The 11,494-nt window shown below is 35.7% G+C and overlaps 1 protein-coding gene across 3 annotated transcripts in view; it reads right to left on the bottom strand.

The window, feature by feature from the left end:
* Positions 1–3,404: 3,404 nt before the first annotated feature.
* The window catches only part of LOC113232419 (neuropeptide F receptor), a 152,062-nt gene continuing 143,972 nt past the window's right edge, over positions 3,405–11,494 (bottom strand). For all 3 annotated transcript variants that reach the window (XM_026467132.1, XM_026467131.1, XM_026467133.1), the window contains exon 4: positions 3,405–4,381. In XM_026467132.1, coding sequence (XP_026322917.1) covers positions 3,701–4,381 — 681 coding nt within the window. In that variant the 3' untranslated portion in view covers positions 3,405–3,700. The remainder of the gene's footprint in view (positions 4,382–11,494) is intronic.

Here is an 11,494-nt window from a genome sequence, read left to right as displayed (position 1 = left end):
ATCCGCCTTATGGCATACAAAGTTTTTTTAGTTTTAGTAATTCTCATGCAATAATTTGTAATAATATTATAATCATGCAATCCAATTAATGCAACCTAATACTAATGAAACATAATAACAATAGTAAAATAATCAATAACAAATTTAATAATATGAAATGTAAATTTTATAAGAAATCTTCAATATTATAGAATGTCCTATCACTTAGGAAATTAATAATAATTTCTTAAATTCTGCACAATCGTTGCAATTCCTAATTTCAAGTGGAAGTTTGTTATATACCTTCGTAGCCATTACTATTACACTCTTTTGAAGTAGAGCAGTTTTACATGATCTACTTTTCAGTTGATGAGAACCGCAGGCTCGTGTGACGAATTCAAATAAATGAAGATGACGATTTACGAAAAGTGAAATTTCAAATATATATAAGCATGGTAGAGTCAGTATTTTCAAATTTTTAAAATGTGGTTGACAGCTATCTGTTTTTTTCAAGCCGCATATAGCCCGAATACATTTCTTTTGGGCTTTGAATATGTGTTCAATGTGGGGTGCATTTCCCCAAAAAATGATTCCATATCTAAGGTTGGTTGCTACATAACCATGGTAGGCGGCCACTAGAGCGTTTAAATTTACTATTTTTGATATCCTAAACAATGCATAAAACACTTTAGTATCTTACCACGTACATATTCTAGGTGTGTTTGCCATTTTAGATTATTACCTATATATAAACCTAAGAACTTTACTGTCATTGTTTCACCGACCTCTTTGCTTTCATAGACCACTCTAGTTTGCATAGGTTTATTGTATCTTTGTTTAAAGTTCATAACTTTAGTTTTGTCAAGATTTATAACTAGATCATTATATTTAAGCCATTCAATAATAGAGTTCAAACTTGTATTTATATTTGTTTCATTGTCATAAATTACCGTACAATCATCCGCAAACAATATCATAGGGTCGTTAATTGATTTAGGAATGTCATTTATGTATATTAAGAATAGCAATGGTCCCAATACGCTACCTTGAGGTACTCCTTGACTTACTATTCTATGATGCGTATATGGTTGGAAGGGTTTTAAGAGAACATCTCAGAAGGACATCTTACATTGACCAGATGATCAGTGATGTTCTCAAAAAGGCTGGGATCCGAAGTGACAAGAATAAAAGAAATTGTATGAAAAGGGTAGTTGATGTATGTGAGGTTCGAGAGTTGTGTCAGGATTAAAGTAAAGTGGCGTTCCGTGGTCTCTGCCTACCCCTCCTATAGGGCAATGGTGTGAGCTTATGTATGTATGTACGTGTTATTTTCATGTAGGCAATAATTATTAAATAATTTTGATCAGATTTCGCGATTTAAGACCCCATCTAATTAACTTTGTGTAGTCTCCGCTCTTACAAAATAGCGTATTGGTGTTTGGGTCGCCTACGCAACACCACGTGCCTTCGGGTTAATTCAACTGCCTCCGTGGTCGAACGGTTACTAAACCGGACTGCTACGCAGAGGTCCCCGGGTACGATTCCCGAGCCGAGAGAAATATTTGTCTGGCCTACATTTATTTCTCTCGTTACTTTGGGTGTAATTTGTGTTGTCTATGTGTGTATCCATGGCACCCGCGACACAGCGTTTCCCTAGTGCGGGGCTATGTTGAGTGTGTGCGTCATTATTTATTTATTTATTTCATTATTTAATAAATGGTCGAACACTGACAGATCCCTTCCACACCCGCACATGTGATGTATGCGCTCGAGACAAATCAAAGACAATCCACATACACTACAATTAGCATACACAATAAATTAAGTTTATAATGCGTGTTAAGTTTATAATGAATACCTACTTCAAAAATGTGATTTTGCAAATCGTTACAGTTTAATTTATAATTGAAAATATTGAAAGTATATTCGGTATCATTGAACTTAGCAAATGTCTACGTACTCACAAACTTTTAAAGTTACCAATTTTAGCATGCCAATTTTGCTGTTGCAACGAAGTTAGCCGTAAGACTTTCTCCCAGCTACGAGTTGCAATGGTCAGTATAGAAATCCTTGAACCGTCTCAGGAGACAAGATGGTCAATATATGGCCGGTTTTCCTTACAAATTCTTACCTGTTGTGTAAGATACCAGCAACAATAAAAATAGTTCACTAACCTTTCGTTGGAAATAATCAGCAACGATATTCAGTTATCTACGATAACAATAACAACTTCCTATGTACGGAATGAAACGGTAGCATCAATTAGTGCGAGAATACTCGCGACAGTGCCTTGAGGCACTCGCAGGTGTTCAGTCGCTTAGTTTAAATCTTACATAACAAGTGTACCTAATTGATAAATTACAAGGATGACTTGGATGTTGTTTTTAATTCGCTTATTTGTAAAGCAGATGAAAAAAAAGAAGAACAGAAAAGGAAAAGAGATATTTGTTTTCATTATTTATGGAAGAAAGGATACTTTTTGCCATAGAGTATCACTTATTTGACAGCAATTCTTTCGGACGGATGTCAGACGAAGAACGGGAGTAGCCCCTATTTTTGTAGATGCTTTACGCTGCGCATCCCTTAGTGAAGACGCGTGACCTGTGTTATAGGCTCGTTTCTAGTTTGTATACTTACTTATTTAGGCACTTCGCTGCCTTAGCGACCCGAAGTGGGTCTTGGCCTCCGACACCAAAGTACGCCATTTCTGTCGGTGTTATGCCAATTCCGACTATTCGGACACCTTCAGTTCCTTTAGGTCTTAGGTGACTTCATCCTTCTAGCGACATCTTAGACGGCCCACTGTATATACCCATAGGTTGTCTCAAATACGCTCTTTTGGCAGCTCGATCCTCTTCCATTCTTTCCACATGTCCTAGCCAGCGAAGTCGAGCAGATTTTATTTCCCCGATTACTAGTTCTTCTATCTCTCTATTGAATCTGGCCCTCCAGTTTCCAAATTCTCCTTTGATTGGTCCCAGAATATTTCGAAGTATCTTCCGTTCCGCCACTATTAATACATGAAGGTTGGATTAATTACAATAAAACAGTAATTAGGCCAGTTTTTTATTATAAAGTTCATTATGTTACCTATAATTTTGTTATAAAATTCGCTTAAGATTTAATACTTTGAGCAAATAAGTAAATGAGCCAGCCAATTTATTTAAAGTTTTTATTTTAGACAATTTCTTTAATTACAAAAATTACATCTAATTCATTACATTAAAATTTTCTATATTAGCACTTTACGTTTCGGGCTCTGAAACGTATAGTACAATATATGTATATAATTAATTAGGTACTATCTACGTAAGTAAGCTTTACATAAATTAATATTTACAAGTAATAATTACAATCAAAAATATAATTTACAAAACAAAAAAACTTTACATTTCATTATTTTACAATTATTTTATATTTACGACAATTCTTTGGTTCAATATCTTAATACCTATCATAATTTTGTTCTATATATAAATAACAAATACAACATTTCAATCGATATCAGATTTCTATAATGTTACTTATAAATAAATAAATACAAGGTATCTGATAGTCTAAATAAATTAGTTTAGAAACCTTACACACTTACGGTAAATATGATTACACAATAAACTACCAGTTAACACTGCATTTAAAACACAGAAAAGTCACCCAATGAAGAAATTCAAAGGCTTTGCAACTCCAAATTCACTTCATGCTATTTGAAACAAGACTTTAGTCAGAAAATCTGAGAACATTGCGACGTTTTTATGTTAGCTGTTACTGTGTGTTCCAGTTGCGCCAAAGCAGTCACTTCTGTATCCATCTTTCTGCCTTTAGCTCTTGCACTCTTCCTTAACTGGGAATTTTTGCGACAACACAAAATTTCTTCAAACTCTTTACGGAAATTATCATTTAACCAACCGTAAAGAAGCGGATTAGATACAGCACTTGACATTCCAAACATATGGCATATAGCATATGTTACTGTCACGGAATCTTCATCGAATAAAGGTTCCGTACTCATGTCTGCTACTAAGTTGAACACATTTAGCGGCAGCCAACTTACAACGTATGTAACAGCAATGGCTATGAGGATAGCTGGTGTTTTTCTTGTAGCCCTCCGCCTTCCTCTTAATCTTCTGTGTATTTGTATATGGGCTACAACTACTACTAACACTGGTAGTAAGTATTGAAAGATAAGACTGAATATCGAATAAATAGCTCGACCATTCGCAATAGGCCAGTCTTCTATACAGAAGCTCAAGGATTCCATGCCTTCTAAACCAAGTTGGTGCGTTTTGAGACTTCTAAAGATGTAGAGAGGTGATGCTAAGGCGAATGCTGTGATCCATATTATTAACATTGTAGTTAAGGCTCCCATTGTCTGAAGACTAGGTCGAGTAGGGTACACGATGAGCTGTGAACAAAATAAAATATGTCAATTGCATACTACCACTTCTTGGAAATCTAAAGATACTGAGAGAGAATAAGTACTGCCAATAAATGAAATTGGACGACTCCGATAGGAAATCGGTAATGCCAATAACAAGGAAGAAAGAAAAAGGAAAGGAAGCCCTTGCCCAATGGAAGGACGGTACAGCCTAACAAAAAATAGAATGTAATTTGCCTTTGAAATGAAGATTTAAAATAGGTTAACGTCAATTAAAATGGAGGAGTCTTGCGGCTCTTAGATGTATTCCTGTAATAAGGGTTAATTACTGATTAATTAATAAAGAAAAAGCGAAGTAATATTTCTTTGTGTTTGTCAACATATGAATATCATGGTAGTAAAAACTTCGTGATATACAATAAATATAAATATATCGATATCTCTGTTAGTCTTCTGGTAGCTTTAAAAGTACTTGGCAGAGTGAAAAAGCTTTCATAAGTTCTCACTGTTGGCGACACGGCTGAAAAGCCGTTTAAGCCCAATACAAAGATCCAAAAAGGGCTCATGGATAATTTCGAAAGATCTGCAGGCTCGATACGTAGGTCAGTTGGCGAGAGCGGTGGCCACGTTGAGGCTACAAAATTTGGTTTGAGTCCAGTCGGATCGAAGAAATTTGTATTGTTTTTTATTTTTGTATCAATAATAATAATGGAAAATAGATAAATATGATGATAGACAAAACATCACGATATTCAATAAAAATAAATAGAGAAAAAGCTCTCTATAATTCAACGATGTACTCTTTTAAAACATTACTCTAAAGCCTAACCTAACTCGTATTATAAACCACCATATTATCGTATTTATTAAGTGGCTATATCTCCATAGTGCTTAGATATACGGTTCATTATATACCTCTCCACTGATAAAACAGATAATGGAGTTATTGCAATCAATATAGCTAACGGTATTTAATCCATGCACTTTTGATAGCAGTTTTCGTGTAACCTAACGTAAGTGATATTGATTACAGTATGATAAATTTCTGTGAACTACGTGTTAAAAATTAAGATAGTGTTTGAACGAAATACAATGGTAGAGAGAAATGTTTTTTCTCGAACTTTCCTCACTCAAAGTTGGTTACCCCTCTCAACTAAATTAGCAAGCATCAAGCCCATATTTCAACACCGGCAAACACCTATTTATCTATTTAGACATCTCTCTGCCACTTAGTCAAAATAATGAAATATTAGTATTATGTTTGCCAAAACACATCTATTCTCAGTTTCGCTTTGGTAAATTATGGTCTTACGATACCATTTCAAGAGAAAAGTCTTATACTTTGTCACTAGAGTATCTTACTCCGGAGTAAGCACCGGTGCCGCTTCCTAAGTTTAGGAATAAGTAGGAATAAGTAGGAATGAGATATCATGAGATATCATCACAACTGTTTTTTTCATGATCCTAATCCAAACTTTTGGTGTGCATTATTATCAAAACCGCTAGCCAAGTAATATAAAAACGTCCACGTTGAGGGTTTCCTTATTCAAGTAAAAAATCAGTCGAAGGAGGCCAACTGTTCTTTCATTATAATTATAAAGCTTAAAATTAAAAAAAAAAACCGATACAAAATAGCGTATACTTCAAAAAGTCAATAAAATCACCATCTGTAATCCTTGGTCAGCCCAAATACGATAGTTCTACTGTTAGTAGTTCAGGGGTTGGGTATCAAAGTTTACAGTACTGTAATGTCATTGGATTAATATAGTATGCCAAAATTTCAAGTCGGTGGGACAAATGGAAGTAAAATAAATATTAATTTTATGACTTAGGTACTTTTTTTATAATATCTAGTGACAGGACGAACAAGTCGTGCGCCTGAAGGTATGCTACACACTGTCCATAACAGTTGCAGTGCTATTCTGAGCTTTAAATAGCAAAGATTTGATGGGTACTGCCACTGTGCCCGTCCCCTGAGTTATAAAGGTCAAGTTAAATGTGCCTGTAATTTCACCAACTCCCTTACCCTTCAAAACCGGCACACAGTAATGCTGACATTACTGCTTGGCGGCAGAAATAGGTAAAATGGCGGTACTACTCTGGACGAACTCTTTCACAAGGAGCTCTACTGCTACTGAGAAAAGAGTTGATGATCTTTAAACTGCTGAACATGTTATATGCTCATCAAACAAAGAACCATCCCGATTAAAGGCTGATTCATGGTACACCGCGCCGGGGGCGAGTCGTGCTCCGGTCGTGCGCCGGTCGCGACACGGTCAAATATCTACATAGCTTTTGTATGAATTTCAAGTTAGACCGGGTCAAGTCCCGGTCTAACATGGAATTTTTCCCTGGTTCCATCCTTGCCTGATCGCGACACGTCGTAACATGAATGCATTCGCGGGGCACCGGGAGGGTAGTCAACGTTGGACTATTGTGTAATGGACTCATCATCTATTAAATCTTTGTAGAGCGTGGCAAATTCTCCTTTGGTTCCTCTTTTTCTGCAGGCAGGATGTACACACCATCTTCTTTTTCTAATTTGAATTTGTGTTTCCAATACTTTGTCTTCAAGAGCTATTGCAATAGCTGCCAACTCAAGTTGTGAAATTTGCATTAATAACACAACTTTTATCACATGGAAAAAACAAATAAAAACCACTACACCAACTACACTATAGTCCAACGTTGACTACTCTCTGGGTGCCCGGCGAATGACATATTAGGACGTGTATGTAAATATAAATTCACATTATGACATGTCGCAGCAATCTGGGTTAGAACCGGGAAAAATACTCAATGCCGCCGTGCCCCAACCCGAACACAACCTTAACCACAGGTCTTAAGCCCAGAAGTATATAAACATTTTACCTTGTTTCTTACTGTGAATAAATCTTGACATTAAAGTTCTTTTCTTTTGAATCCTATTATAATCAAAACCTTTGGAGTAAGAGTCGATTTTTTACGAGCATAATAATGCAAGCGGAAATTAACGAAATGATAAAGAATGAGAATGTTCTAATGAGAATTGTAGAGGATCATTTGGAAAATACGTTTTAGAATTAAAGAACAAAACGATTTCCTAAATTCAGAGGTTATATTCATAATATTTTGAGATAGCTAAAGGTCTACGGTCTTGACAATAGAGGTGGGTGATAAATAACGTCACGATGAAAAAATCACAGTGATCAGCCGTCAAATAGTATCACCGTAAGTTTTTACGAAGGAACGACGTTTCGAAATCACACAGGCAGTTTCTCCGTTCCACTGTCTCTGTCGCTCACATCACAACATACGACGTATTTTGTTGTAAATACATACAAAATTATGTGCGAGCTCCTTTCTCTAGAGACTGGCGACTGCGCTACTCAATGTAGTTTGCTTTCATTTTTTAATATTCTAATTATGAACCAAGAAATAATTACATCAGTGTAAATACCGTGTAAATGTTGTAAATTTAAATAAGGTAATTGTACAAAATTGGTCCGAAATAATAAACATACCGTATGTCTTATTAATGAATAATGCGACAAACCTGCAAAACTGTGAAGGTTATTGCAGATCAATTTTCCAAATGAAATTAAACGTTACACCAATGTGATTATCCGCTCACGCGATACATGCAGCCGTAGACGCATTCCACACCTTGAGGTGCCGGTGATGATTTTATACCGACTTATCGGATATCGAAGTTATAACAGGTAAAAGAACTAATATTAATTTCTATTTCGGTAACTACTCTAGCAAACCATAAACTTTTTAATGCCTGGGTCTGTCATTAAAAAAAAATAAACAACTTCAAAAATACGTCACGACAATCGTGTGTGTTATTGTTTAGGCTGGTGATTTCGGTGTTTATTTATTGAAAACATACCGTAAGTAGCGTTTTTTAAGTTTACCCTGAATATAAATGTTTATAAACTATACTTTAAGGAGTAATTTCATGGTAAATGTTAGAACCACTCAAACGGAATATTATCATATTTATCCAAGTACACCAAAAATTTCATTAGTGCTTTTTAAGTGCAGGATTTGCGGTGTATTACTGCATTTTATTTGAGATGTTTTTGCTGGTAGTACGGAGGGTATTTATTTAGCAATGCAGTATAATAATTTTTATTTATAAAAACTTGTATTTAAACTGAATGCTTTTCTAATTTGCGAAACCAAATAGCCGCCATTTTGCGGTAGGAAGAGCGCATCGCGTGAGCGGTTATTAATAACGATTAATAAAAAGTAACCATATATCGTGATGTAAGTGACAGGCGTGACAAAATCACGGTGATTTGTCACTGTGATTTTTTTGTAACTGGAACGATAGTCACGACGTTAGAAATGTAACACTTTTTCCATAGTCAACTTTACACCTGTACAGTATACTAAAGAGTTTAAAAGCGAGTCATTCCGCAACATCTAATATATTCAGTCTCCGCCTGTGTTCTCTGTCGAACATTGTCGAAACATGGATGACTTCGTAACTATTAAGTAATCTGTGACATGAGTACTAATAACTGATACCAGACGACTACGGATCACTATATTCCACTACCAACCAGCAACAAGACGACTTCTTTAGCAAGAAAGGTCGATCCTAGAATGTTCTTTCCGTTGCCATTAAGGACCGTTTACACGTGACCAATCGACGAGCCATTCGATTATGGAGTGACTCCAGGCCAGTGATAAAGACAATATACTAAATAAGAACGATGTCTAATTTTTCGACCGAATACCTTCCCACACCACATGTGCATTGAACTGGTTCATGTAATGACCTTGTGTGAACGTGCTTCATGAGCCAGTCCATTACTATGCTTTTGCCATTTAGTAAAGAACCTTGAAGAAACTTACACAACAACTTACAGTCGTAATACAGGGTTACGTGTAGTTGGACTTTGTGATATACGCACTTTTCACTAGACTGGCTTAATGGCTTGCTTTGTGGAATGGCTCGTCGATTGGCGCCGTGTAAGTGGCCATTATATTATAAGTACATCAAATAACTTTTATTTCACAGGTAAGCAAATCACACTTAAAATTGTCATATTGGTTAAACTCTACTGCTCGTTCGTAAGGCCTAGGCCTAGGTCGTAGACCTAGGTCCTCTGATAATGAGCTGAGAAACTCTGCTTATAATATAAATAATGTTAATTTGCAAAGAGGCTAGCTCTTTGCAAATGAAAATTTTCTAACATCATACTATTGTTCAGTAAACGAGCTACCTCATTGCTAATATGGTACAAACAAATTGTCTTTCTTTTAACAAGGTTCACGAGAGAGATCCTCATCATCTTCACCTAGGTCCGGTGGCAACAGAATGTGTCATGCATAATCAACCCATTTATACGTTTCACTGCTGGACACGAGTCACCTCTCAGGTGAGGGTTTAGTCCGCTACGCTCGGCCAACGCGGGTTGTGAACCTTCTCCAACGTGTAGGTTTCATCACGCTATTTTCTTTCACCGGAAAGCTCATGGTAAAATTTCAATTAATTTCAAATTTCATGCATAAAGCTCGAAAATAGATCATCGAAAAACTTCAATAACAATGAAAATTGTATTTGTTGCTTTACTAGAGCTGAAAACAACTTATTGCAACCAAGTTGGTTTTTCGCTGGTAACAAACTATTGTTTGACGTTTAACCTTTGACGTAATTATATTATTATTCACTGTGAATTTATAACTTATGTCAAACACGAAGGAATTCTTTGTAGAAATAAAAACAAAAAACACTTTTTAAGGCGGATAAGTACCTTTATCCGCACCATTCATTGCCATAAATAAGTTGTAAAGAGACTTTTTGAGCACCTGCTCTTTAATTGTATTCAATAGATTCATCTGTTATAATAGCTTCTTCGTATAACAGTGAAATCCAATAAATAAAAGTATCAATACAAAACATCAAATGTAAGAAACAAGTAATAAAACCTTCAGACAAACGTCTGCGCAGGAACGAACGCCATCAATAATATTAAATTTCACAGACGTGACGCCTTAGACGTAATACAATGTTATTAATAATTCATGACTGAATACTTTTTGTGTGATATCCAAAAGATTTTCTTTGGAGCTAGTATTCGATGGGGAATTATTGAAATTTGTGTCAAGTTATTAATATGTTCCGGTTTTTAGCAAAACAAATAACATAGTCATTATTTATTATTGAATAATAATGTAATACGCAAAATAGGTACACAAACATCGAATTGCGGACACCAGTTTCACCATACCATTATAATGTTTCAGTAGCAGAGAGCTCCTTGTGAAAAAGTTCGCCCAGGGAAGTACTGCCACCATACCTATTTCTTCCGCCAAGCAGTAATGTGAGCATTATTACGTTCCAGTTTTGATGGGTAAGGGTGCTGAGATTACAGGCATATTGGACTTGTCAACTTGTGTCTCAGGGTGACAGCGTGGTGGCAGTGCCCCGCCGATCTTTGCAATTTAAAGCTCTGAGTGGCACTGCAACTGCTATGGACAAGCGAACACGAATCGTTCCTCAGTCACTTGGTATCATAAGAAATATGTCAGAGAATTATTAACTTGAATATGCACGCGTGAACAACTGACGGTGAATGTAAACTTCATGGCGTAAATAATTAAACTGAAATTTAAAAACCCCCGATACAAAACATCGTACTCCAAACAGTCGCCTTCTGTAAGCCATTGTTATTATTACTATCAACGGATTTCCATATATCATATTTAAAGTTGATCTACAGGTGCCAACAAAATAAATTTTCATTTTATGATTGGGATCCCTACAGTAAATGGAAAGGAGCTGGTGATATTCAACTGCCGAACAAATGTTGATTAAACATAGTGTTAGGTTGCCATCATGATCAGGTCGTATTTTGCACGTTACAATGGACATTGTATCACACTCGAACAAATGGTAATTGAAATGTATCACTTTGTTAACTGTTACGTAGAATTTATTACACTTTTTGACTATAAATTCATTCAATTAGTTATTGTTTCCTTTTTATAATAATAATTCTTTATTTAAACAAGGCCCTGACTTCCGAGCTAGGTTCAATGACCTGTGTTACGGAAATCAGTGTCTTCTCTCATAATTAGTAACACTTATTTATTTCTGGCAGTTTATATATCTGCTGTTAATGTAATATCTATTAATATATG

Source organism: Hyposmocoma kahamanoa, unplaced genomic scaffold, assembly GCF_003589595.1.
Source record: "Hyposmocoma kahamanoa isolate Upper Pololo Valley unplaced genomic scaffold, ASM358959v1 76, whole genome shotgun sequence".
Lineage (NCBI taxonomy): Eukaryota > Metazoa > Arthropoda > Insecta > Lepidoptera > Cosmopterigidae > Hyposmocoma > Hyposmocoma kahamanoa.
This window is presented reverse-complemented; position numbering and strand designations above follow the sequence as displayed.